This window comes from Suillus discolor, assembly GCF_016758755.1.
Source record: "Suillus discolor strain FC423 chromosome Unknown F5147scaffold_1, whole genome shotgun sequence".
Lineage (NCBI taxonomy): Eukaryota > Fungi > Basidiomycota > Agaricomycetes > Boletales > Suillaceae > Suillus > Suillus discolor.
Genome location: NW_024541248.1, coordinates 1,628,406 through 1,651,805, shown reverse-complemented (window position 1 = coordinate 1,651,805; position 23,400 = coordinate 1,628,406). Strand labels below are relative to the sequence as shown.

The 23,400-nt window shown below is 47.7% G+C and overlaps 11 protein-coding genes across 11 annotated transcripts; 5 read left to right on the top strand and 6 right to left on the bottom strand.

Annotated features, from left to right (window-relative positions):
* Window positions 1-103: 103 nt before the first annotated feature.
* Window positions 104-1,782, top strand: F5147DRAFT_14859 (uncharacterized protein). Its single transcript, XM_041428278.1, has 3 exons — window positions 104-489; window positions 558-667; window positions 727-1,782. The coding sequence occupies exons 1-3, from the start codon at window positions 175-177 to the stop codon at window positions 1,487-1,489; spliced, it is 1,188 nt and encodes a 395-aa protein (XP_041300371.1). The 5' UTR covers window positions 104-174; the 3' UTR covers window positions 1,490-1,782.
* Window positions 1,471-3,068, bottom strand: F5147DRAFT_663942 (uncharacterized protein). The gene is made up of 5 exons (XM_041434950.1): window positions 2,772-3,068; window positions 2,621-2,721; window positions 2,316-2,570; window positions 1,786-2,262; window positions 1,471-1,730 (listed from the first exon to the last, which is right to left on the bottom strand). The coding sequence occupies exons 1-4, from the start codon at window positions 2,893-2,895 to the stop codon at window positions 1,837-1,839; spliced, it is 906 nt and encodes a 301-aa protein (XP_041300370.1). The 5' UTR covers window positions 2,896-3,068; the 3' UTR covers window positions 1,471-1,730; window positions 1,786-1,836.
* Window positions 3,069-3,108: 40 nt separating this feature from the next.
* F5147DRAFT_663937 (ML domain-containing protein) lies at window positions 3,109-4,047 on the top strand. The gene is made up of 5 exons (XM_041434949.1): window positions 3,109-3,329; window positions 3,380-3,492; window positions 3,542-3,621; window positions 3,672-3,763; window positions 3,818-4,047. The coding sequence occupies exons 1-5, from the start codon at window positions 3,200-3,202 to the stop codon at window positions 3,925-3,927; spliced, it is 525 nt and encodes a 174-aa protein (XP_041300369.1). The 5' UTR covers window positions 3,109-3,199; the 3' UTR covers window positions 3,928-4,047.
* Window positions 4,048-4,116: 69 nt separating this feature from the next.
* Window positions 4,117-7,449, top strand: F5147DRAFT_663935 (uncharacterized protein). The gene is made up of 13 exons (XM_041434948.1): window positions 4,117-4,172; window positions 4,223-4,295; window positions 4,350-4,475; window positions 4,522-4,625; window positions 4,675-4,737; window positions 4,795-5,026; window positions 5,077-5,123; window positions 5,177-5,542; window positions 5,600-5,869; window positions 5,920-6,366; window positions 6,423-6,557; window positions 6,614-6,673; window positions 6,741-7,449. The coding sequence occupies exons 1-13, from the start codon at window positions 4,125-4,127 to the stop codon at window positions 7,011-7,013; spliced, it is 2,244 nt and encodes a 747-aa protein (XP_041300368.1). The 5' UTR covers window positions 4,117-4,124; the 3' UTR covers window positions 7,014-7,449.
* F5147DRAFT_663931 (RlpA-like double-psi beta-barrel-protein domain-containing protein-containing protein) lies at window positions 7,450-8,974 on the bottom strand. Its single transcript, XM_041434947.1, has 4 exons — window positions 8,314-8,974; window positions 8,167-8,263; window positions 8,054-8,115; window positions 7,450-8,005 (listed from the first exon to the last, which is right to left on the bottom strand). Exons 1-4 carry the CDS (start codon window positions 8,813-8,815, stop codon window positions 7,863-7,865), a joined length of 804 nt encoding a protein of 267 aa, XP_041300367.1. The 5' UTR covers window positions 8,816-8,974; the 3' UTR covers window positions 7,450-7,862.
* A 210-nt stretch (window positions 8,975-9,184) lies between these two features.
* On the bottom strand, window positions 9,185-10,739 carry F5147DRAFT_663929 (translation initiation factor 3 subunit 3). The gene is made up of 5 exons (XM_041434946.1): window positions 10,508-10,739; window positions 10,220-10,379; window positions 9,988-10,158; window positions 9,836-9,935; window positions 9,185-9,777 (listed from the first exon to the last, which is right to left on the bottom strand). The coding sequence occupies exons 1-5, from the start codon at window positions 10,670-10,672 to the stop codon at window positions 9,240-9,242; spliced, it is 1,134 nt and encodes a 377-aa protein (XP_041300366.1). The 5' UTR covers window positions 10,673-10,739; the 3' UTR covers window positions 9,185-9,239.
* An 83-nt stretch (window positions 10,740-10,822) lies between these two features.
* Window positions 10,823-12,862, top strand: F5147DRAFT_663925 (cation efflux protein). Its single transcript, XM_041434945.1, has 9 exons — window positions 10,823-10,962; window positions 11,015-11,066; window positions 11,117-11,156; window positions 11,216-11,363; window positions 11,418-11,498; window positions 11,559-12,080; window positions 12,131-12,429; window positions 12,483-12,558; window positions 12,614-12,862. The coding sequence occupies exons 1-9, from the start codon at window positions 10,875-10,877 to the stop codon at window positions 12,634-12,636; spliced, it is 1,329 nt and encodes a 442-aa protein (XP_041300365.1). The 5' UTR covers window positions 10,823-10,874; the 3' UTR covers window positions 12,637-12,862.
* F5147DRAFT_601446 (mediator complex subunit Med5-domain-containing protein) lies at window positions 12,859-16,556 on the bottom strand (the record flags this gene model as incomplete). The annotated part of the gene is made up of 14 exons (XM_041432234.1): window positions 16,337-16,556; window positions 16,210-16,279; window positions 15,511-16,154; window positions 15,258-15,464; window positions 15,128-15,193; window positions 14,951-15,069; window positions 14,749-14,893; window positions 14,583-14,699; window positions 14,360-14,528; window positions 14,236-14,309; window positions 14,012-14,184; window positions 13,773-13,961; window positions 13,516-13,718; window positions 12,859-13,454 (listed from the first exon to the last, which is right to left on the bottom strand). Coding segments are annotated over exons 1-14 (2,829 nt in total), but the record flags the coding sequence as incomplete, so codon positions are not given.
* Window positions 16,557-16,732: 176 nt separating this feature from the next.
* Window positions 16,733-17,772, bottom strand: F5147DRAFT_663918 (uncharacterized protein). Its single transcript, XM_041434944.1, has 4 exons — window positions 17,483-17,772; window positions 16,937-17,428; window positions 16,813-16,881; window positions 16,733-16,757 (listed from the first exon to the last, which is right to left on the bottom strand). The coding sequence occupies exons 1-2, from the start codon at window positions 17,723-17,725 to the stop codon at window positions 16,991-16,993; spliced, it is 681 nt and encodes a 226-aa protein (XP_041300363.1). The 5' UTR covers window positions 17,726-17,772; the 3' UTR covers window positions 16,733-16,757; window positions 16,813-16,881; window positions 16,937-16,990.
* A 214-nt stretch (window positions 17,773-17,986) lies between these two features.
* On the top strand, window positions 17,987-18,253 carry F5147DRAFT_563483 (uncharacterized protein; the record flags this gene model as incomplete). Its single annotated transcript, XM_041430677.1, has 1 exon — window positions 17,987-18,253. A coding segment is annotated over one exon (267 nt), but the record flags the coding sequence as incomplete, so codon positions are not given.
* Window positions 18,254-18,625: 372 nt separating this feature from the next.
* F5147DRAFT_562956 (uncharacterized protein) lies at window positions 18,626-23,352 on the bottom strand (the record flags this gene model as incomplete). The annotated part of the gene is made up of 14 exons (XM_041430648.1): window positions 18,626-18,703; window positions 18,753-19,010; window positions 19,060-19,167; window positions 19,221-19,823; window positions 19,876-20,417; window positions 20,470-20,512; window positions 20,564-20,703; window positions 20,753-21,124; window positions 21,392-21,789; window positions 22,307-22,539; window positions 22,590-22,874; window positions 22,924-22,977; window positions 23,029-23,238; window positions 23,290-23,352. 14 exons carry the CDS (start codon window positions 23,350-23,352, stop codon window positions 18,626-18,628), a joined length of 3,387 nt encoding a protein of 1,128 aa, XP_041300361.1.
* Window positions 23,353-23,400: the final 48 nt, after the last annotated feature.

The window sequence follows — 23,400 nt, the reverse complement described above, 5'->3', positions numbered from 1 at the left end:
ATAATCTGCTGATCAACTTGGCTCACACCTTTTTCAGCAATTTATAATCACCTTAGTACTAGGACTAGTACGGTTACCAATATTAATTCCCTTCGAAACTTTTTTACATATTTCAATGGTACTAATGAGCTTAGTTCAGTTTCAGCCTTCCTACGTCTTGGAAACCCTCATAATATGTCGACAAAAGGTCTTTCTATACGAGACTTACCTTACGACGTTCGTTTCCTCATCTATGAAGCCATCTTGGCTAATCACCTGTGTGTGAATCAAAATCGGCAACCCTCCAATAACCATATTCGTGTCCTTCATACCTGCAGGCAGATCTTCTATGAAGCACGCGCAATATTCCATAAGTATGTCTCCCTGCGAAATGATTGGGACGTGGATCACTACCTCGCTTATCTGGATTCCGAGCCCAAAGCTGCGCCCATAGTTCGTTGGGCCGATGTTGCCAACGATGGACGTGTCTCGGAGAGTACGCATGGTCAGGTATGTAACATTCTCTTATTCTGCCTTGAATAGGGGGTCGTTAAATTAGCTATGTCGTCATTAACTAGACTGGCCCAGCCTCCCGGTTGTATCTTGTATTAGCAAAGTTCGTATCGCTGGAGAAAATACGAGTCTTCAACGTTCGTCATTATCATCCCCACATGATATCCTGTGGTAGGTGAGGCGCTAATGATATTACCTGCTGGTCTCATGACTCAATCTAGTACCATACCCAAGGTATCGGCTGAACTTCGAGGGTGCCATGTTTCCTGCTGCAAAGGGTCCCCAGCCCCTCTTGCAGGCATACGAACTTCACCTGGATCCATCCACAAGGGCGAATCCTTTCCAAACAATTCCTTCGAATCACATTCGTTCGCTGCGTTTATCAGGAGATTGTCGTTTCGAGCAAACACCTTTTCCTGCCCTGCGCCATCTCACCATTCGGGGCGTCACAAGCAATGCCTTTGACCAGATACGCTTCGACACCAGTTTTCCCAACTGTCAACTCGATTCCTTCATCCATGCACAAGGTCATCGACTTGGTTTCGAAATCAGAAACGTTCATCTGGAATCCCTCCTCGCGGGGCCCGGGTCATGCCTTCGTAAACTCGTCTTATTGGGCAGTAGCCGGCTCTCAAGTGCAACCATCGCTTCATGCCTCCGCAGTTTGCCCACGTTAGAGTACTTTGCTCTATCCTTGGTGACTGTCAACGAGCTACGTGAAAACTTTATTCTAGCTCTGGGTCCCTCGCTCCAAGTGCTCAAGTTACAAATAACTCATGCGTGGTATGCTCTACCCCTGTTTGAAGAAGAGCGAGTTATTTGTGATACGATAGAGGAGAGAATTCTGCTTCGGCACTTGCCCCATAAAGTGGCGCATGTCTCATTTCATAGTCAGTTAATGACCGAGCATGGCCGACAAGATAGGTGGAGGAACATTGCCGCTGCACGGCACATATCACTAAAGATAGGACCCTGGGAAGACGAGGAGGAAACATAATTTTGAAAGTGGAGCAAGAGATACCACGTCTAATATATAGTCGTAGAAATAGATCAGTCCATGTAGAGGAATGTTCGCTAAAGGTATATTACAAACTTCGCACAAAAGTTCATGGGGGAGGAATACTACATATTCCGTAAGAAATCCACAAAGCAATGATGGAATCAGAGAATTTCCTTCTGCTACAAGAATGTGGTGGTTTTGACCATCTGTGGCGTTGGGCGACCGAAGAACCCTTAAGCTAGGAAAAAGGAATCAGCTTATAATGATAACGCTATTCGGGAGAACTGACAAACCCGCTCATTCAAGTCGACCACAAATGGCGATTGTGATGAGCGACCTAGGAATCAATACACACCAGGGTGAGCCTGTGTAGGTGCAGATTGCCCAGTCGGACTATCAGGGCCGTAGTAGTTATTAGCATATGGTGCAGGCTGAGGGCTCTGTGTGCCTGAAGGGGCAGTTCGCGTCGACTGCTGCCGCTCAAATTGCGGCTGCGGTTCGGGGGGATAGGTCGGCGTGAGATAAGATTGACCATCGGCGTATCTTTCTTTCTGTAATGGAGCATTCATGGTTGATGCCGTACTTGCATTTCGCCTATGACCGCGGCCGTCTTCGTACTCGGTAGATGCTCTGTAATCCCAAGGATCGCCACGATCAGACATCGGAATATTATCCGTCAGTGGTTTCGTGGTATCATTGAGAGCGTCGTACTTCTCATAATCTTGTCTTTGGGCGGTCCCGTAAGATGAAACAACAAAGAGCAGATATGCCTGTGGAGCAACGATCAGCTGTCTACTGGAGTATCAGATGGTAGGTAAGCTACCTGCACAAGGGCAAAGAAAACCCAAGCACCGGCCATCAACCCAACGTCAACCCAGGTGATGATGCCGCAGACGGTTTGACCCTCGGTAGTATTGCTACCGTTGGACGCTGTAGGATAGTATTTGTTCTCGCAGTTGGTCAGAGAAGTCGAGTGACGAGTGGCTGAGAGTATGACCCACGCCGCGGCAATTGCGAAAGCGGCAAGGGTGATGAGAGAGTGAAGAGTGGCATAACGGCGGAAAAGTATGTGTTTTTCCTAACGACGCAAATTTCAGCGTCGGCAGCTGCATTGAAAGAACATCATACCTGGAATACACCTATGAAGCCAAGAACTTGAATTGCAGCGCCCACGTAGCATACTGCTGCAAGAAGCGCTGGCGCGTATGAAGGAGTTGCTGCTCCAACAACTACGCAGAGACGGGTTACATACTAGAAATCAGAAGTTGGAGCGACTCACTGGAAGGCGTTCCAACAGAAAGGGTGCCTATGATAATCCCAAGAGAAAATTGTTCGATCAGCGTGGTATATATACCAGCTTTGACCAAGGGGATTGCGCAACAGCAATACTCTCTAGCTTTCATTTTCGGCAGCACAACCCGGGGACGATATCAATGAAAAATGGCCCTGAAGGTAAACGCTGCTTGGTAGGATCAAGCTACCAATATTCTCTGGCTGCTTTGCACGATTGTTAATTGCCTTGGTGTTTGGTCGAGAAGAGAAAGGAAGCGAGTTGCCTTGGTGCACACCAGTGCGCAGTGACTTGCGCTCATCGCCACAGATCGCTCCGTCCTGTATGTAATTCTCCCACGCCATACTGCCACTTTAGCTGAGCTCCGGACAAGTACTCTATCTTCTCTCAGCTTTTGCTCGAATTACCGTTGCGCCATGGTTCATATATTCTCCGTTTCTTTGCTCGCCATGTTAGCAGGTCTTGCTTCCGCAAGTTCTCCTCCAACACAAGAAGTTATGAATCAGCCGGTGCATACAACGGAGAGTTGGTCATGGTCCGATTGTGGTGAGACCTGTTTGATAGAAGCGCATAAGATATATGCTAAGTTTCTTCAGGCTCCCCAGCACACGTTGTTCAGTTGAAATCAATAAGTCTATCTCCCGACCCACCCAAGCCGGGCCAAGACTTGACTGTCACAGTCGTGGGGACTGCTCAAGAACGAATTGAGGTTGGTTTTGTTAATATTACATGTCGGAAAATATCATGTCTATTCGCAGGATGGAGCCTATGCCGACGTTGTTGTAAAGCTTGGACTCATCAAACTTCTCTCGAAGACTTTTGATGTTTGTGAAGAAGCGTAAGTTGGTTGTTGTTTTTGTCCTGGATTTTGATTGAAATCAGATATAGACGCAACGCAAATGCAACTGTCCAGTGTCCAGTCGAAGGGGGTGATTACACTGTAGTCGAAACGGTTGCATTGCCAAAGGAGATTCCTCAGGGTGCGCACAAGTCTATGTATAGTATAGTTAAGCCAGTTGCTGAATTTTTTGCAGCCAAATTCAACGTCGCCGTGAGAGGTTATACTGTGGAGGATGAGGATTTGCTGTGCTTGGATCTTCAAGTTAATTTCATGAAGAGCCCATTCCCAAGGTTCGGGTGGTAGATTGCAGTTACCTTCATCTCACAACGATATCCTTTTGCCTGTACTACAATATGTTTAACCTGAACGTTTGAACTATGTATCAGTCTTGTTATCAATTTCTGCTTTTGATAAGCTCCTAAATAGTGAAAACTAAGTCATGTGATGAATTTTGGAGCAAAGATCAAGCGCGTTTTCATCCATTCTCGCTATTCGACATCATGCCAAAGAGCTCCAAAAAGAAGAAAGAGAAAGCAGTCGACTTCTCGGTGAGTTTTCACTCGCCCGACCCTTTCTATTTTTTAAACTTGACAAACAGAAAGCCAAATTGAAACTTGGTAAAGGCAAGCAGCTACCAATCAATGCGGTGGATACTTCATTCAAAGCTCGTAGTGAGTATTTGATTCGGTTGCATTTGTGGGCCGGGATGTATCTTATGGTTCAAGGCATTGTACTTCCCACCCAGAGTATTGCTATAGAGAAGGATGTTACACTTCCTACTACCAGGAGGAAACAGTCATTTGATGACCTCGTTTCGCTCATGAAACACTACAATGCAAATACCCGGAAAGGTATGTGTCATTCGTTCGCAACGACAAAAGCTTATTGAATTCACAGATGCCATCTTAAGCTTCCGGGAGTTGTTTGAATTGCATCCTGACATTGTAGAATCCTCAATGACCATACTACTAGGTGCTTGTGTCCGCTTGATTGGAGATGAGGTTTGTCCAGTGACGCGTTCATGGAAATGAAATATTTAAGTATCTACAGGATGCAGGCGTTCGAAAGACACTGCTTTCATTTTTGAGTTGGCTGCTACCTCTTGTTTCGAAGGTGATGTACTACATGACTTATCGTGATCACTCAAATGTTTAAGCTGTTTTTATGCAGGAGGATCTGATTCCTCATGTTCCACTGCTCATTCTTTTCACTACATCAGCCCAGACCCATATCTACCCAGAAATCAGGATCGATGCCGTGCGATTCTTAGACTTGTTTCTTGAGATAGTTCCAGAAAGCGTGGTCGATGGCTGGACCCAAGGAAACTCTGGACACGGCAAAAGAGTTTTAGAGGGATACTTAGGGATATTGAGCGCAGGAACCAAATATGGTGATACCGAAGGTAGGGGTTACAACGCTTTGCAAACTCATGTGACTTCTCATCCCACAAAGGTGAATTAAAGGCAACATCGACTGCTAGTGTAGTTCTTTCATCGCAGGTATGGCTAAACCATCAAGCATGCTACAGGATCAATACTGACATGCATTGCAGTCGAAGCTCATCGTACTGAAGTCACTTTCGGCATTTCTCACTCATGCGGTATCACAACAACTGCGACTGTCAAACCATGCAACTTCTAACCTGGACCCGGCCGCAGTCCCATTACCAACATGGTTCCTCGCTCCTTCTTTCCGCTCTACTCGGCCATTCATTGCTTATCAACGATTATTCCGACCCGAGTCGGTTGATCGTCAACCTCAGCTGGACGCCGAGCACCCTCACGATGACTTTATATGTATGCCGAACTTCGCAACTGGCCCATTAGCCACGGCTTGGTCTTTAAATGACCTTTCTGATCTATCACTTGCTCAAACTGAATCATTGACTCATCTAAATAGTAATACTTCCTCTCTCATCGTGCGTCACCGATTATTTTCATCGTCTAGTCTTCCATCAACGCCACATGATCCATAGCACCTGGCTCGAACGCTGTACTCGACTTTACTAGCTTCGTATCTTGATTGCGCTCCCATTGTCTTTTCACCTAGCGCGAATCCTCCTGAAGCAGAGCTCAACCTTCTTACCGTGACGGCGCGAATCATGAAGACGCTCTATGGATCGATATTGCAAGACAGGTTCTCCTTAAGCCACGCCGAGGAGGAAAACCTTTGCGACGAGCTAAGTACCTTGCTTGGTTATATGACAGGGTACTTTCCGTTCAGGCCTGCGCGCCGAGATTTCAAGGTAATGATTTGTCAATCTGGGATAAAGATTCCCCAGCTGATTGCAATCAGGTGGAACATGCATTCCAAGATCTGAATATAATCTACTGCGAGCTCACAGCACTATTGGTTCTCGTATCCTTCCGCCGACCATCAGGAGATATTTCACGCAAAGCCCGCTTTCCAACTTCTCGATCAAACGCTTTTTTTTCTCATGTCAAATATGAGGGCAAGTTAACCTTACAAGCCGGCCTGGTCAGAACATACGTCACTAGTCTTCTGCGAGGGGAAGACCACTCTGGGGCACAGATTTCAAGGCCGCTAATCCCGACGATGTATATCGCGCTGCTACCCACGATATGGGCTCTTCTAAACCAGCCGAAGGAGAGCCACACGCGGAGTCAAGGCGAGGCCCCCACAGACACCGTATTATCCGCGATGCTTGATCAAGCGATTAGGACGACATCGAAGTCTGCTGTCAAGGCGCTCACTGTGGAGTTTATAGCTCGGATTCTTTTGGTATGTGTTTTCCCTCACCCCCCTCTAATGAAATGAATGGGTGACATCACTCCAAGCTCGAAACAGAGTCAGACTATTGCGGACATTTCGATGTGCGCAATACAGGGGAGCAGGAAAAATTCCGAGAATGGATATTGCACCTCCCAAAGACGCTTTGGGAGATAGGTCCTCACAACCTGGCTACTTCCGAGGTAATTTTTTTAGTCGAGCTTATTGCCATTTTTTCAGCTGACCGTCCTGGTTTCAGATAGTCATCAAATCATTGTTACGTCTTCTCCAACGTGGCTCCATCATGATCAAACATGAGGTGCGTCCTTGATCGGAACGACGGGCAATTGACGAACATATGATCCCGTTCCTTTGTGTGTTTATAGGAAATCATCGGATTGCAAACCCGCCTCACGCCCTTTTTCATGATCACGCATCCTGTTCGCGGTCGGCTTCCTGGCCCGTTCACCAAAATCCCTACTTCTTCACTACTTATCCGAAGGTTAGCAGTGGACCTTGTAGTTACGATTCTCTCAGTCTCAACGAGATCGGAGGGAGAGGAGAGAGAGAATCTTATGAACGCAGTGGGTAGTGCAGTATCAGGTACCCCCGAAGAAGGCTATTGGCAGCAACTTATGACAGCAACAGGGCTGTCGTGAGACCTGCAATGCGGCTATATTTGCCTTCGGCCTACAGTGGTTTTTTTACATCACATGATCAGACTACTACCCATAGGGCCATAACATCGTTTGAAACCGCGGGGATACTGCGCCTTCCCGTTGGCGTGATTCGGTGTCTTTGCAACGTTTTTTCAAGGGAGCCTGTCAGTCACAGCCTTTCAGCCAGACTTTACCGAATGGACCAATCATATTACCTACGTTCATGTGGTAATTACAATGCTTGGATAACGGCAGCGACGCGGAAATGAAAGATCATATTCGATTAATCTGATTCCTCGATTCTAGGACCGAGGGCAGAAGTATCGGGCATGACTACTGTTCGCTTTGACTTGGAGTGTCAAAATGTAGCCTAACGGCAGTGCGGATGCGAAAATCGATGGCGACTGATTTCGGATGCCGTATGATAGGATGGCGTATACTTGCGACGAGTCATTCAACAACGGGATGTACATGTTACATAGCAGGCATCTATATTCCACTTTATGTTACAAACTGCACAATAATAAGACCTAAACCAAAGCTAAGCCTATCAAGAAGAAAAGCGCTGCAAGACCCAAGCAAGCAGCAACTGCTCATTCCAACCCATCAACTACGTAAATAGGAATCATCCAGTGATCACAAGTACATAGCACGTGTGTGTGGGTATACGGGAATGAGTAAAATCGATAGCGATCCCAAGCTCTCTGCTAGCAGAAAGGCGACTGGCGCGAAAGCAATCGAAAAATATATACCTTGAAGCATATTTGACCGCAAGAATAACGAATAAAACATAGAAGACGTGATGGCCATTCGGCGCGAAAGCATGAAGGCGTAACGGGAGCGAGATGTTTAGCTCCATGACCAGTCGATGTCAATACGTCCCAACGACTCATTCGCAAGTTCGCTGAATGCAGAGGGCGAGAAATCAAGGTCTTTAAGCTGACAGCCCGTGCACCGGTCAGTGATGGTGACTGTCACACTCTTGCCCTGGTCTGAAGATAAAGTCAAAACATGATCGTTAAGAGACAGAAGAGGCTTACAGGTAGCAGTGACTTGCTGGCCGCAGAGAGGGTTGTCGTTAGGGTTCACACCATTATAGCCACTAGTTCACCAGAATAAGACCTCGGCTAGGAACAGAGAGTATAATACTTACGGGTAGGCATCGAACAACAAGTGCGAGACAGCAGCGATGTGATCACTGTCGGTGTTTGTGATACCACACGCTCCAAGACCAGTCGCGTAGTATGTGCCTACCATGAAAAATGAGCCGAGGACCGGACAATGATGATGAAAAACTTACCCTGCCCAGCATTAATGCCGCTTAGGAAGCCACCTGGTGCACCACCACTGGATGCAGAAGTAGTCTGCGCAGCCTTGCTGGTGGTACTTGGGGAAGGTGTGGGCGTGGGTGTGGGTGTGGGCGTAGGAGTGGGAGTAGGACTGGAAGCTTCCTGGGTTGGCTCCGAAGCAGACGAGGAATGGGAAGAGGAGTGGGAAGAGGTGACAACAGGTGATTGAGCAACGTTAACCGGGGCGCTTGTAGCAACAGCAGACGGGGAGGTCGATGGCGAAGAAGATACAGTGGAGTTACCAGATGGTTTAGGTGCGCAGCGTTTGTTCAGAGAACGTTTGCGTGTGGGAGCTGACGGAGTATCGACTTGACCACCAGTGACTGCCTGCACGTTGACATGAGTGAGAGCGCGGCGGTGGTTAAAAACATCATTGGAGATGTGAGGGGAAGTGAGGGCAGCAGCCGAAAGTACAAGGGAGAGAAAAGCAAGGCACTTCGTGATGGGGGCCATTGTAATGAGCGGGGGAGAAGACTCTTGCTGGTTCGACTAAAAGGATCGACGGGTGACTTTATAGTAGCAGTACCAGCTATTAAAAAATAAAGATTGTGGACAAGAAAAGACAGCCGACAACCAGGGAAAGAACGATGAAGAAGAAGCAAGTCAAACACCAAGATAATGTGTAAAAGACGAAGGAAGCACCTCAGTTAATATACATCCCACAAATTATATTAAGTAATCATTTTAACAAAAAGGTTATGTATTTTTTTCCGGTATCCACCAAATTTATTGGCTGCGGTCACAATCACCCTATTTTTTGACAGGTACCAACAACGACAGGTCACGCTTGTAATGCCCTAAACAATGGCATGTAACCTCGCATTGTTCTCAAACGCTAATCCATTATTGGTCTAGCCCCTGTATAATACAAGGAAATTTATACACCAGAGCTAGCTTTGGCTGCATACATCTTCACTAACCCCGCACCTGCAATGCTCTCGAGACTCTTCGCGTAAGCATCCACCTGTCCTAGTAAGAGCATGCTCTCCAACCGGCTCGGCTCAGGCGGGATCCTGAACAACCTGCTTACATCTTCTTCGGGCAGGGCGTTCAATCCCTGCGCCACCCGCCGCGCATTCTCCTCTTTCCGTTTCGCAACATACGTCTCCGCGCGAAGCTTCTCCCGTGCGATTTGCCTCGACAAATACGCGACATTGCCTTCTTCTGTCCGGTAATTATCGATCGCTTCGGCGACTTGTTCCAGATTCTTCGTCAGTCCCACATTGCCTATATCAAGCACTGAATAGGACGGAGGTAACGCTGACGTCGTTGCCACCCCCGGATGAGCATCCGAAAACGTTGAAGTCGAGGGAATCGCAAGCGTGTTCAAATACGAACTCAGAAGCGCATTTGTCCTAACTCTTAACGGGATCTCTTCAAGTATGGAAGCAAAAGTTAATCGATGGCTAATCAACCTATAAATCTCACTCAGTTAAATCGATCGAGGAGCGTGATCAAAACGAGAAAACATACCCGGCTGTACTAAAATTAGCTCTTCTGTAGGCATCCATGAATGCTGGCGTCAGCTTGAATGCACGGAACGATGCATTTCCGCGTGCCGTCTGTGAGATATCTAACCTTGCTGTCAGCATGTGGCGTCTGCATGTCGAGCCACGTGACATTACCATGAACAATAACAACACCGCCATGTCTAAGCCTATCTTGGTGGATTGCTTGTGTATCTATCAGTGATTGATTGAAGAAAGCACCAAGCGAGGTTGCTTGGTAAAACCCTACGACGTTGTCGTCTCCTTGAACCTCTTTTAGCGATCGCAGCATGGATTGCTGGTAGCGGGCTACCATCAACAACGTTTTATTAGTGTTTACGATCCGTGGAGATAATAACGGGGGACCCACCAATAGATTTTGTCGCCTTTTCATCGTCGTCATTGTGATGATTCGGTAATGCAAACGAGTTGGACACCTCGAGGATGCCATCAAGATCAAGGCCTAACAGAAGCCCATGCGCGGTTGTTGAGAACGCCTCGCGACTGTGTTTCAAAATTTTGGTAATAACCTGCGATTCAAAAGTCAGTATAGCATAAATAGAAGTTCAACGGGCAACTTTAAAAAGTAGAAGTAGTAGAACCGTCCATAGGTAAGTGATGGGGACATAAGGGAGAGGGGATCCACAAAATTACGCACTATTCCATCAAGCTGGACGCATGTAAGAGGTATTTCAGCCTCGATGTCGATCGCCTTGGACATGGATGCAGGGATGGCTTCATACGTGGGGGCTGCAGGTGTTGGTGCGGCCTGAGGGGCGGGAAGTGAGGCAGCCAGAGCTGCAGCCATCGATGGAGCGGCCATTTTGGTTTCCTATGTAAACGATTCTGATGGTCTATGATTTGGACCGAGATGCTACTGTAGTCTTTGCTTCAAACGATGGTCGACGGCAGCCGAAAAATGTTGCATAAAATGAGTTTACGTAAGCAGCGGTGGTGAGTTGTTCCGCCGCGGTGAACGGCTTAGTAGGCATTACTTAGTGCCAGCCTCTACAACTTACCACTCGATGTCCGTCTTCGGGATGTCTCGCTCAGGGAGAATAACGCTGTTGCTTATTATTGACGTTATATTCTTCTTCATCGAGCTCATTGCAGGTAAGTTGACATTCTGTAGTCTTACACCAGGATCCTCCTAAGAGAATCGCAGGTTATGCTGTTGGTTCACTTGCCCTTGTCGCCGACAGTTTCCACATGCTGAAGTTTGGATTCCTTCAACTTACTCTGCCATGTAGCTAAATTCTCTCAACAGCGATGTGATAAGCCTTGTGGTTGCTCTCTACGCCATTAAGGTATGATGCCAATCGTTTCAGGCCATTGAATAATTCATAACCTCTCTTTTGTCTTTGAGTTGTCACAAAAAAGTGCCAACGATTCTAGATATTCTTATGGGTGGCACAGAGCTGAAATTCTCGCTGCTCTTGTCAATGGGGTTTTTCTCCTTGCGCTTTGCTTCTCTATTACGATGGAAGCCTTGGAGCGTTTTTTCAGCACTCCAGGTGGGTGACTCCCCATGTCATCCAGAAACATTTTCTCACCATTCGCTCCCGCAGAAATTTCCAATCCTCGTTTGATTGTGATCGTAGGGTCCTTCGGTCTGGCGTCTAATATTGTTGGCCTCTTCCTCTTCCATGGTCAGTTTTGATGTCATCACCATGCTGATTGCTGCTCAGACATTACCACGCTATGTCTAGAACATAGTCATGACCATAAGACCTCTCCGGCCCCAACACGTTCCTCGAGCATATCTGAGTTAGAACAAGTTGTAAATGATGACGTCACCTCCCCGAGAAAGATACCTGGAGGGCCTAGTAGCCATGAGCGCTCTGACTCCTATTCCTCGATGTATGGTCACCCCATTGCGACGCGTGCGTCCGTCGTGCAAGCTGCTCAGGACATAGCATCCCCTTCTCCGCACACGAGGCGATTAAGCACCTCCAGCCACGTGTTCGACGAGCGCCTCCCACTCCTCGGATCCGGAATAACCGAAGCGCCGTCTTCCAAGAGTAACACAGTCCACCATCATGGTCACGCGCATGGCTCTATGAATATGCGCGCCCTGGTATTGCATGTGTTAGGCGATGCCCTAGGGAATGTTGGAGTCATCGCTACCGGCTTGATCATCTGGCTTACGGAATGGAAATATAAATTTTACTTCGACCCTATCATTAGTCTTGTGATCACGGCCATTATCTTTTCGTCTGCTCTGCCTTTGGGTGTGTGGATTTTCCTACCTGTATCATTGGCATCAACTCATCTGTCTCAGTCGAGAGTGCGTCTTTCATTCTCCTCCAAGGCGTACCGCCGGCTATATCCCTGGACGAGGTCCGGGAATCCATTCTGAATGTAGATGGGGTTCTTTCCGTGCATGAATTGCATGTGTGGCAACTCTCAGAATCCAAAATCGTCGCCTCGGTACACGTGATGGCATCACGAAACCATGACTTCATGCCTGTTGCAGCAGAAATTAGAAAAGCTCTTCATTACCACGGCATACATTCTAGTACTATTCAACCCGAGTACCATACTCGCAACCCAAACATGTTTCCAGAAGACCAACTTAGGGTGGGTGCCCTGCGTCGATTATACTTATCCCCATTTGGCTGATTACCCTTAAGTCATCCATGGACTCATCGTGTTTGATACTGTGTCCAGCGGATCAAAACTGTGATCCGGTAGAAAACGCTTGCTGCCGTGAGTCCTCCATCTATCTGTCATACTATCGCTTACACTTACCCTGTGCTGCCAGCTCCGCCCGTACCAAGCGTTTAAAAAAACGTTTACCCATGCGTGTAGCACCAGTAACATGACTATTTATGTGTTTCAGACCCTTGTATATATCGTGATATTGCACGCCACTGGTGTGCGCGGAATTGGTTCTGGCGAGTATGTAATGCATGGTCGTGTAGAAGCTAGACGGCAAGGCGTAATTAGATTTTCGCAAGATAGATTATCATGAAGTTTCGTCTACATTATTACAGCTTTTTACATCACAAACACAGGAAAATTGGTGACGAAAGCAGGGGATGATCCCAGACGCTGCAAAATAGTTGCACTAGTAGATGAACCGCGCTTCTGCGCTCGGAGGTCAGCTGCAAGCCGCCTTGCGACAGCGGCACTTGGTTGACCAAGTACAAAGCGCTGCTCTTCACATACTGTTTGCACCGCCCATTCGATGTGTAGTGCGGCGGTCAGGGCGGATGAAATGATTGTCACCAGGAGCTGCGTGTTCATACCCTTTTCTGTTGCCTGCTGTTGGTCTATGGTGGTGATAAGGTAGGGGAGAACGTTGTACATAAATATCGGAAGGAGGGGTGGCGCCGATGATAGCTGACGCGGCATGGCTAAAACGAATGTCGCTAGGCGCCTGCAGGTTTCCATCTCCCCTAGACTGGAAGCGACACTGAGCTCTGACCAGAGCAGATTAAGGAATTTAGAGGGTGAAGTGGCGGAAAGACACCGTGTAACGTCAATGCGAGGAGCCTTGTGGCGCCGAGCTAACGCGAGTGCCTCGTGGATCTCTTGTTTTGGGAAGTCCATCCATCTGGTGGCAGGGCTGATCTGATGATCCTCCAACGCCTTGCAAGATGCTGTGTCAGATGATCAATTTAGCTGGCAGGAGGAAATGATTGTTTCGAACTTGTTACTCACGGTCTTTGTTGACTCCGAGGGTTTGGAAGCACGTGGCTCGTATAACGCTGATGTCCAGAACTGGACTCTGGGGGAAAGCTTGGATCCGTCTACTAGATAATAGTCTGAGACAGCTCGGACTACAGAGACGGCGGACAACGATGGGACAATGGGGAGAGCATAAAATAGTTTGTACGATCGCGAGGTGAAGGGGAGCTATAAGCCTGCAGCGAGAATGTGTCGACGATGAGTTCATTTGATACTGGTATTGCACTTACGCTCTTTGCCCAATTTCAAATAACATAGCATGGATCACGCCAACGAGTGTCCACCGGAGCAACGGTCCAAGGAAGTATGACATACCGGTCTGCAGCGTGTCGTTATCAAGTCGGCTTTCTTGACGAGCCAGGGCAGCCTGCGAGAATAGTGTGGCGGAGATTTGCAGGAGAATTTGGGGTTTTGTTGTACTACAGGGAAATGAGGAACAAATTTCATTGCAACGGCGGGAACACATTACCGGAGTAAGGCGTCGTCAATCCCTTCGCTATTGCTATCAAAAATCGCCTTGTACCAAGTGGCAAATGCGGATTTGTGTTCTAGGCTTAATTCATCCAACTGATAAACTCTCGAAGTGCATCGGAGAAGTTCTGTGCGGTACATCTTTCCGTCTTTGATGATTGGCGATGAGATCTTGACAAAGAATGTCAAGGAACAATCGTATTCCGATGATAAAAAACATACCCGGAATTTTGCCAAGACCATCTCTGCAAATAGAACTATATCGCCCAAATGGCTCACTGCAGTTTGTGGATCACCTATGAGTCGTTGTTAGCACGAATGTTGTAAGCTTCGGTGGCGAACATACCAACTGTTTCGCAATCATACTCCGAGATTATCTCCAGTGCATTACAAATCAAGTTTGAGATCTTGAGATGCAGTGATAGTATATCTAAGGCGAAATCATGGTGGTACAATGTCCGCGTTAGGTGACTCAAGTGTTCGAGATCCAGGGACGTAGAGTGTGACGTAAATCGCTGAAAAGTGCCTGATTAACGGACGGGATCAATCATGAATGGCCTCGCAATTACTTTCTGAACCACAGCAGCAAGATAGTAGTGGCTGCCAGGTTCTTGGCGAATTTTCTCCAGCAGTAACGAAGTGTCTTCTGGATCTGAATCTAAAGTGAGTTTTGAATCTAGATAAGTCTGCAGGTCCCGTCATCATCAGCAAGGAAAGTATGGTGTGATAATTTACTTCTATGGAACAGCCATGATCAAAAGCTTCTGACTGTAAACGTGTCCTGGGGTCGTTTACCATCATGGGGTCCATGGAGACCGCAAATGCATACTCGATAATCCCAACAGCTAGAAGTTGTTGAATGAATTCGCGAATAAGTGATCTATACCTTCAGAATGAGATGTTCGCACGAAGGACGCGGAACAACGATTAAACATACGATGTGTTATTATCCTGACTGGAATCGGGTCCTTTGCCTTGTCGGGCTACAGCGTCACATTGTGCCAATAGATCAGACCGTTGAGATAATGATAACAATGCAGCATGCATTGCAGCTCGCTGATAGAATCGTAGTTCATACTAAGCCTTCACGACTTTCAAAAAAGATTTCGCTTACCCAATCTGCCTCGGTTGTTCCATGAGCTTCAAGACTTTTTTCGAGGGCAAATAGAAGCCGCGGAAGCTATAGATCATGAGTTGGTGGTAAGCTGTAATGATACTCACGGTGGCCTTGCACTAAAACTTACACGACCAACCACAAACGCTTTCCATAGAGAAAAGGAAGATTCATGATCATCCTTAGCAGAGCTTTGAGCGACGCAAGTCAGAGCAGCCACGAGTAGCTGCGTACAAAAGACATTCGGGGCCCATGACGTCCACCGCAATGTACCTGTCAATACTGCAACAGCTTCTAAATCACTTCCCGCTCCAAAGTCACAGGTACGGCATGCCACCTGTAAAGGATGAGTGGTGCTCGAGTTACAGCCCTGAAATACGTACAAGGCTTTGCAATAGCAGACCACAGGTGACGGTATCAGTTTCACCATTGACACCATGGACGTCATTTTTTCCCATAGTCAACTGCATAGCGTGCAACATTTGTGCATCTCTGACAGCTTTTGCATCATCTCCCATGAGCAAGCTCAAAGATAACACGAAGCCCTCTAATACCTGCCGGAGTTCCTGCGAAAGGCGCAACGACTGCAGCACATCATTCGCATCCCCGAGATAAATCATAGCTTGAGCGGCTGTTAACTGCGACATGTCAGTGACACACGACAGTAGCAGGATCGCGAGTTCAGAAGCTGATATAATAAGCTGATGGAAGTTAGAAGGGGGAAGAGAGTGGGCAATCCGCAAAAGAGCCAGCGCATCTTGTACTTTGGAAAGTACAGAAACCTGGGAGTCCGCTAAGGGGATGATGGATCCTGCGGGTGATGATCCCGATGTGTAATGTGTATTAAGAGCTAAGCGGCAAAGCATATCCAGGGTAGACCCATTCTGAAGTTCTGGGTCCCGAGCAGCGCGTATAAATGTGGAGACGAAGACCGCGTTCGAGAGTAATCCGTCACTCAGAGCAAGTTGAAGGTATTCGCGAAGAGTAGGGTCTGCGGGGTACAAGCGATAAAGTTCAAGGATAGTATCTGGTCAACAGGTATTCAATGCAGAGTCTGGATCATCAGTATGCAGGCCACATACTGCTAATGGCGGTGCTAAAGTCGACACCGACATGATGTTGCTGTACAAGCAGTCTGCATAATCCCAACCACTGAGAAGCTCCGGTACACCATTATAGCATGTAGTACTACAGATAGAAACTACTCACCTGTTGCGGAGATACCCCGCATTGAAACGAATTCCTCGTCAACTCAGCGAGTGACATGTTACAGGTGAGAACTACTGTTGCCGCCCTTTAGTATTTGCTTGGTTTGTTTTGTTGTTTCACGACGTGTTCAGCGGAATACTGCGTCAATGTAGAAATAAAGCAGCGTAAGGATTCACGCGCAGGGACGATAGCCTACGCGACCTTCAGTAGCAGATCGAGCTGAGGAATTTGTGGCTGTGGAGCCTGTGGTCCATGACTTGCGAGTTGCCGACGCGGCAGCCCAAATGATTAGTTCTTGTAATTCTCATCAGTTCACATCTCCATAGGATTTGATATATTGCCATATGTCAGAGACAAAAAGAATGTGGCCAGGTTATGTAAAAGCGCCCTTTATTTCCAACTCTCAAGTAAACACCAAATGGTGAGAGAGCTTCACCCATGACTGTCATCGTATTCCAAACATTTGTCCGCTCTAGGGTAGTACTCATCGCATACAATATATCGTCACGACTCAGCCGCCTGAACAAAACCCCGAACTACTCTTGGCGGGTATAGATTCATCACTCGTTGATTCCGTTGTCGGTGACGAGAATGTCTTAGACGCCATTTCCGAGTATCTTGGCTACCTTGACCTCTTCGTCTGAACTCGGAGCACTAGCGTCTACGTCCATGAGGTGCACTGCTTGCAACTGATGATCCAGCAATGACATTGTCTGCGGGTACATGGAAGTACGCACATGTCAAACTCTCAGCTACGTCAAGCTCCTTGTCAGCATTAGTGAACGCTGCCGCCTCAAGCTCATAGACGGAAACACTACATCTCTCGCGGTCGTCGAGTTCGTCGAGCGTACCGTCAACCAGCGTCTCAATCGAAGTTTCGAGTGATTCCGAAACAGCATTGGCATATGATGTAGCTTCACTCGCAAGAGTCAAATACATAAACTTCTTGTGTTCCACAATGGCGTCGATTTGTAAAGCTGCTGCGACAGCACGCGCGCGTCTCCATTCAACGTTAGCTCCAATCGCAATTACGGCCTGAGCACGGGCCTCAGGAGATAGGCTCTGCATTCTACGTTCCAGTCGAGCTTTGTCCTGGAACGATATCAATAAGTAATAGTAATATCCGACATACATAGATTGACATACTTTTGGACTATCCAGGAGACTCGTGGAGCCATTGCATCCCGAACACTCCTCACCGCAGAAACGCTCTATGATGTTGGGACTGACTCTCTTATAGGGCGCGGGTCTTTCTTTTGCACTCTTCACATAAAAAGACAGATCACGAAGAATGGAAGGAGGGAGTATAGGTGCGATTGTATCATCATCCGATGAATCGTAGGAAGTGTCGGATGAACGTGATGACCTTGAACGCCTGCAGGTGTGCATGTGTGAAGTCTATACAGCGGGGAGGGAAGTGACTGAGTTTCAACGTTTCAACTTCTAACCATTACTTATACATACTTATTTCATCTTGACTGAGTGACGAAAAAGGGAGAAATTTCATGCAGCTGTTGGAGAGTCACTGCCAGGCTAGACTATCATGATGTATATGCTATGCTATTACAAACGGCTAACTTTGCTCGAAACGAGGATCTCCATTGTCACTGTGACTCGTATTAGTAGCTTGTCCTTCAAGCGCTCTGGAAACTCCGCATACTCGGTTTCATGGAAAGTGGCTTAATTCTCAACACATGCCACAGTGTCTCATCTACGATCCGATGTGGTGATGTCTGCCGAGTTGCACAAACAGATGTGTGTCTATTCGATGGTCTTGCTTCAATGTTTTTGCAAGACAACAGTATTCAACAGTGCGTCTCGCTTATACGATTGCCGCGTATCAGAGAAACGGCAGCTCAGATCACTTCCCCCCTCGATGCCATGACTATTGCATGCATCATTGTAATTGGCACGTGACCCATATTTCGTTTCGTCTCTGTCACCGAAGCTGCGGTTGCGAATGGCCAGTACCCCGAAGCTAGCGCACTTGACGGTCATCAAATGTGTCAGCTCTTAGGGCACACCGTCGAATCAGAGAAGGCATGGAGACACCAGAGTACAAGCGCGTTATCTTCTCGCACTCAAAGGCCTTGTGAAAGAGTATTGGCTGACCTTCACAGTGACTGACGTTGTTTGTGAGCGTTGCTACTAGTATGTGTTGTCGCGCGGTGTTACCACAACAGGAAGCTGCGAGATTCACAAGTTCTAAGAGCATCCTACATAATACGTCTCGGCAACGTAGATATCGTCCTTCTAAAGCTTCATCGAATAACTGCAATAATTTCCTCACTAGACTTTCGCTATCAGCCTCCGGGTCTCTTGTGGTGTAAAACGCAAGATGATGGACAAAACGCGAACGAGATTGGGCTGAAACAATGGATTATTAGCACGAACATATTCGGTGTTCTGCACTCACTCTCATCTCCTTGTGTTCTAAAAACTGCAATATCACGTTTCGAAGGTACTCCAGGTTAATGTCTTCATCGCCTTTGGACGGGGCGGGCGATGTTGGTCTAGGAGATGCAGCTCGCAATGGAAGATCAGAGCCAGGCGATACCGACACGCGAGAATCAGTGTTCTCGGTCCGCGAGGTCCAATAACCCACTCCTGGATTGCGCTGACGCTCAAGTAGAGCAGCTGAGTTTTGCACCTTGCGGAGTTCTTCTCGGAGCGTCTGCAAGTGCTATGAGACAAAAGGAGTGAAGAGCTCGGATAGTCATCACCTTGATGTGACCACGCAGCTGTACTTCATGAGCCTTCAGGTTTTCAAGCTGGCTCTTGTAACCTTCGGCTTCTGCTTGAGCGTCCGAGATGCGAAGCTGGAACGACGCCTGTATGGCACCTGTCATAAAGAGCATTCTGGCGCATAGTACACAAGCCATACCTCGGAATTGTTCATACGGTCAACCTGTAGCTGAAGTTCCAACGCATGACGCTGGTGATTCTGCACCTCAGCTGTTAGCTTCTCGATTTCAATTTTCAGTACCCCTGTAGTGCTCTCTTTCTCTTCCCGTAACTTCGCAGAAGACTGCAGAATCGTCTTCAACTCGTCCGTTTCTCTACTTTTATCGGAGAGCTTGCGACTCCAGTCCGCTTCGCTCTCTGTCCGCTCCTTCTCTGCGAGGACCAAGTTCCTCTTGATTTCTGCTAATCTGGCCTCGTACTTGGCTTCCATCGTGGAGATGAGCTGCGAAACGTCTTCCTGTGGAGCGCCTGGCCCATGCGGTCGCGTTTCTTGTTCCCCTCGAAGATCTGATATTTCCTCGGCGAGAAGAGTAAGGCGATCCTGTGCTTCCCTGAGCTGGAACTGTAGTTCAGTGTGTTGACCCTGGAGGGTCCCGACGTGGTGCTGAGAGGATTCCAACTCGGCCTGCCGAATCTGGAGTTGTTCAAAGAATGTCCTATTCTCCCTAGAAAGATTATTGACAGATGCTTCCAATGTAGCGATCTGTGACTTCTTAAGAGTCAATTCCGTTGAATGCGACATCTATATTGCAATTTCTTAGATCATTGACGAAGTTGCGACCATCTATACGAACCTTCAGCGCTGCAATTTCAACTTCAAATTGTGCGCGGGTGGTAGAAAGCTCCTTCTCACTGCGATCCTTGACAGCAGCTACCTCTTTGTCGAACTGGGTCCTTAAGCCTGTTACCGCTTTCTCTCGCTCTGCATTGACTGCGTCGATTTCCGACTGTAGCCTTGCTCGTTCAAGCCTCTCTTTGTCTCGCTCCTGCCTGTCCCTTTCCTTAGATTCCCCGATTTCTTTCAGCGCATCGTCTCTATCCTTCTCAGCTTTGACAAGCTTCTGACGCACAGTCTTGAGGAGGCTAATTGCCTTGACACGTTTCTCTTCCTCTTCTTTTGCTACTTCTTTCGCTTTGGCAACTTCGACTGCAAGTCGTTCGATCTCGGCTGTTTGCTTCCCTGTTTCTTCTTCCATAAGAGAAGCTGAAGTTTGAGAGGCTGCAACGAGGGCTTCTGCTTCGTTAAGCTGTTGACGAAGCTTGTGAATCTGGTCCAACTGAGACCTGGTTTCAAGCCTGTGAGTATCTCTGAGCTCCTCGATACGTTCCTCTTGACCTGTTTTAACGAAAGTCAGCATTCTCTTATGGCGATACGAACAGTTCATTACGTGTCAGTTTTCCGTTGAGACGCTGCAGTTCATCTTGTGTGAGCTACTTAAATGGTTAAGAGGCTAGAACCGAGCAAACATTGTGGTACGTCACCTCAGTCTTCATATTCATGTTAGACAAATAGTCACGTAGTACAGTTGCATCATCAGCATCCTCCAGAGGAGTCAATTCCCGAATGACATCATCTACAGCCGACCGTTCTGCCTGAAGTTTTTTAAAAGATGTCGACACATCTTGAAAGAGTAAGCATGTACCCAACGTACAGTCCAACCAACAACGTACCTGAAAACCGTTGTTCAACGAGTCTTAGACGTTCTTGAAGAGCTTCTACGTCAGCTTCGCTGCACTTTGACGAAGGCACAGTAGGAGGGATTTCTGGAGGTTGTTCCGTCTTTTCACCATCGCCATCGCCGTCTGAAGTAAGTACTTCTATTTGAATGGGAATATCGGCGTTTCCATCAATGTCTCCAGAATTCGAGTCTTGAATTTCTGACACATGCGAAGCAGATGAATCCGTATGGATAGGAATATCGGCGTTGCCATCGATGCCTCCCGAATCCGAGCTGTGAACTTCTGGTACATTAGAAGCAGATGCATCTGTATGAACGAGGTCATCGGTAGTGCCATCAATGTCTCCAGATTGCGAGTCTTGAACTTCTGACACATGCGAAGCAGATGCATCTGTATGAATAGGAACGTCGGCGTTGCCATCGATATCTCCAGAGTCAGAACCGCGAGCTTCTGTTACATAGGAAGCAGATACGTCTGTGTGAATGAGAACATCGACGTTGCCATCGATGTCTCCAGAATCCGAGCTGTGGACTTCTGACGGAAGTGCCGTGTCTGTATCAGCGGGAAGATCATTAGGCAGCTGGAGATTTTCTTCTATCCCGATAGATGCTGATACGGGTTTTGGGGGACTAACAGGGTATTCTGCCACAGGTGCCTCCTCTACGTTCGGTGGCAGTGGAACCTGAACTACAGCTTGAAGAACCTCTGTTGTTGAGGTAGCATGAGGGCCTTCTTCACTAGCATCTTGGAGGTGAATTGCGGCGAGGGACAATGGTGAAGGATCTGCCGGGAGGTCGCTGGGGTGGGTGTCAAATACTTGCGGTGGAGGAGATGCTGTTGGAAGTAATGCAGGGGAGGCTGGCAGAGGAATAGATGTGGGGGAGAGTGGATGCTGCGTGACAACAACTGTATTCGAAACTGGCGAAGCTCTCGAAGATATAGCAGGCGATGTAGTATTAGATGCATCTCCAACTGAGAATGACGCGCGTAGACGTTCTTCGAGAGTAAATTTGCGTAGTCCAGGATCACTCGTACTGTTACTCTTTGAGATAGACGAAGAGACAGGACTAGAGGATCGCGGACTCCCAGGGCGCTGTGATGCAAATGACCTGCGCATGTTAATCAGTGCAGCGTCCGCGAGTTGATTTGCGGACTGCGACTGTCGCGTAGACTGCGCGTCAGGTGAACCACTTCTGAAATGGTTATCATCGTTGTTGAGGTCTTGAGACCGACGGGGTTGCGGCTGCGCAAAGCTTTCCACTGCCTGCCGAAACTGTGAAAACATTAGGGATACCAGAAGTACTCAAACCTAACTGTAGAGGTAGTGGTGGCCGTCGCACTTGGTCCTGGACAATGATCGGCTCTCGAACAAGTCTCCCACGTGAGCATGCCAAAGGAAACGTTCAAATTGCATATTTTAAGTTTGAGAGTACAACTTGCTATAAAACGAACAAATAGTATACATGATTTTACGATGAAGATTCATTCGATAGTGTCTCTGCTTCCTTCTCCTTTCCATTCAACTGGGTGAGAGATGTAAACGACCCATTCAGTGAAGTTGAGCTCGGTAGTGACTCTGCAGTAGATGGCACCGGGGCCGAGCTAGCTAATTGCCATGAAGGTATCGATGGTCTACTGGCCAACAAGGGTATTGGTGTCGAAGGAGAGCTCGTCAGTGGAGCAGACCCGCGACTAAGCAACAGAGCCTTGAGGGATTTGAGTTCTTGCTGCAGCTCAGAAAGAGACTCCTTTTGAGACTCTTTGTTCTTCTCAATCATCTGTGTTGAAATATGAGAGACGCGAAAATGACCGACATCGCGAGCCCTACCTTGGGAAGCATCTCTCGGATATTTTCCACTTCGTCACGAATTTCACGCATCTCGTCCCGCGTCTTTGACTCGCCCTCCCTCATTTCAACCACTACCGACTCAACGTCTTTGGTGACTTTGTTCACCCGTTCATTTTGTTCATACACCGCAGATTTGACGGCTTCGGTTTCTGCCTGAATTTCTTTCAAGAGAGCCTCTGCAGCATCAAATTGTGCTGTCAGTCCATCGCGGTCTTGTTCATATGCAGTCGCTGCTGGAGGAATAAGGTGTGGTTGAAGATATTTCTAGGGCCAAGGTAAAAGCAAGAAATACGGAGTGATTCAAGTCGTTCACCTTGAACAGCGAAACGGCACCATACACCACTGACCCTGATATCACAGCAGTTATCTATAGTGACTATGTCACAACTTGCACCACAAGGAGAGTGAAACGACGCACGAAATAATCGCGCCAGTCCCATTGCTGAGAAGGATAGCTGGCTGGCCCATATGTTACATACGGTGATTGGAAATTATTATGAGGCTGTGCCGCAGGCTGCGAGCGCGTAGTCTGGCTCGCCGCCTGCTTCATTGCCTCCTCGATCTCTGGTCCACTGAGGCCTTTTGCTTCAAGGAATTGGACACGCTGGGCAAGCGGCGCTTGTTGAGTCTGATATACCAATGAGTGTTGTACACTTCAAGAAATTTATGACTTGCACACCGTAAACTCTGAGAGGAACGAAACTGCATTACGGACGAGTTCACGTCTATCAGTGTCTGCCATGGTGCTAGTAACTTATAAGCCTTTGAATACTATGCCGATTAGGAAAGT

What these genes read in the sequence shown, in the direction of transcription:
- F5147DRAFT_663935 (XM_041434948.1), top strand. Translation starts at nt 4,125, where the DNA reads ATGCCAAAGAGCTCCAAAAAGAAGAAAGAGAAAGCAGTCGACTTCTCG. An exon ending in CAATGCAAATACCCGGAAAG is followed by an intron (nt 4,476 to 4,521) that starts GTATGTGTCATT and finishes TTGAATTCACAG; the next exon opens with ATGCCATCTTAAGCTTCCGG. An exon ending in TCCGCTTGATTGGAGATGAG is followed by an intron (nt 4,626 to 4,674) that starts GTTTGTCCAGTG and finishes AAGTATCTACAG; the next exon opens with GATGCAGGCGTTCGAAAGAC.
- F5147DRAFT_663942 (XM_041434950.1), bottom strand. Translation starts at nt 2,895, where the DNA reads ATGAAAGCTAGAGAGTATTGCTGTTGCGCAATCCCCTTGGTCAAAGCT. An exon ending in TTCTGTTGGAACGCCTTCCA is followed by an intron (nt 2,722 to 2,771) that starts GTGAGTCGCTCC and finishes GTCTCTGCGTAG; the next exon opens with TTGTTGGAGCAGCAACTCCT. An exon ending in TTTTCTTTGCCCTTGTGCAG is followed by an intron (nt 2,263 to 2,315) that starts GTAGCTTACCTA and finishes GTTGCTCCACAG; the next exon opens with GCATATCTGCTCTTTGTTGT.
- F5147DRAFT_663937 (XM_041434949.1), top strand. Translation starts at nt 3,200, where the DNA reads ATGGTTCATATATTCTCCGTTTCTTTGCTCGCCATGTTAGCAGGTCTT. An exon ending in TTGGTCATGGTCCGATTGTG is followed by an intron (nt 3,330 to 3,379) that starts GTGAGACCTGTT and finishes AAGTTTCTTCAG; the next exon opens with GCTCCCCAGCACACGTTGTT. An exon ending in GCCAAAGGAGATTCCTCAGG is followed by an intron (nt 3,764 to 3,817) that starts GTGCGCACAAGT and finishes AATTTTTTGCAG; the next exon opens with CCAAATTCAACGTCGCCGTG.
- F5147DRAFT_663931 (XM_041434947.1), bottom strand. Translation starts at nt 8,815, where the DNA reads ATGGCCCCCATCACGAAGTGCCTTGCTTTTCTCTCCCTTGTACTTTCG. An exon ending in CGGCATTAATGCTGGGCAGG is followed by an intron (nt 8,264 to 8,313) that starts GTAAGTTTTTCA and finishes TTTTCATGGTAG; the next exon opens with GCACATACTACGCGACTGGT. An exon ending in TTGTTGTTCGATGCCTACCC is followed by an intron (nt 8,116 to 8,166) that starts GTAAGTATTATA and finishes CTGGTGAACTAG; the next exon opens with TGGCTATAATGGTGTGAACC.
- F5147DRAFT_663929 (XM_041434946.1), bottom strand. Translation starts at nt 10,672, where the DNA reads ATGGCCGCTCCATCGATGGCTGCAGCTCTGGCTGCCTCACTTCCCGCC. An exon ending in GCGTCCAGCTTGATGGAATA is followed by an intron (nt 10,380 to 10,507) that starts GTGCGTAATTTT and finishes TTTGAATCGCAG; the next exon opens with GTTATTACCAAAATTTTGAA. An exon ending in AAAGGCGACAAAATCTATTG is followed by an intron (nt 10,159 to 10,219) that starts GTGGGTCCCCCG and finishes TGTTGATGGTAG; the next exon opens with CCCGCTACCAGCAATCCATG.
- F5147DRAFT_663925 (XM_041434945.1), top strand. Translation starts at nt 10,875, where the DNA reads ATGTCCGTCTTCGGGATGTCTCGCTCAGGGAGAATAACGCTGTTGCTT. An exon ending in GACAGTTTCCACATGCTGAA is followed by an intron (nt 11,067 to 11,116) that starts GTTTGGATTCCT and finishes TTCTCTCAACAG; the next exon opens with CGATGTGATAAGCCTTGTGG. An exon ending in TTCCAGAAGACCAACTTAGG is followed by an intron (nt 12,430 to 12,482) that starts GTGGGTGCCCTG and finishes ATTACCCTTAAG; the next exon opens with TCATCCATGGACTCATCGTG.
- F5147DRAFT_14859 (XM_041428278.1), top strand. Translation starts at nt 175, where the DNA reads ATGTCGACAAAAGGTCTTTCTATACGAGACTTACCTTACGACGTTCGT. An exon ending in CGGAGAGTACGCATGGTCAG is followed by an intron (nt 490 to 557) that starts GTATGTAACATT and finishes GTCATTAACTAG; the next exon opens with ACTGGCCCAGCCTCCCGGTT. An exon ending in CACATGATATCCTGTGGTAG is followed by an intron (nt 668 to 726) that starts GTGAGGCGCTAA and finishes ACCATACCCAAG; the next exon opens with GTATCGGCTGAACTTCGAGG.
- F5147DRAFT_663918 (XM_041434944.1), bottom strand. Translation starts at nt 17,725, where the DNA reads ATGCACACCTGCAGGCGTTCAAGGTCATCACGTTCATCCGACACTTCC. An exon ending in GTCTCCTGGATAGTCCAAAA is followed by an intron (nt 17,429 to 17,482) that starts GTATGTCAATCT and finishes ATATCGTTCCAG; the next exon opens with GACAAAGCTCGACTGGAACG.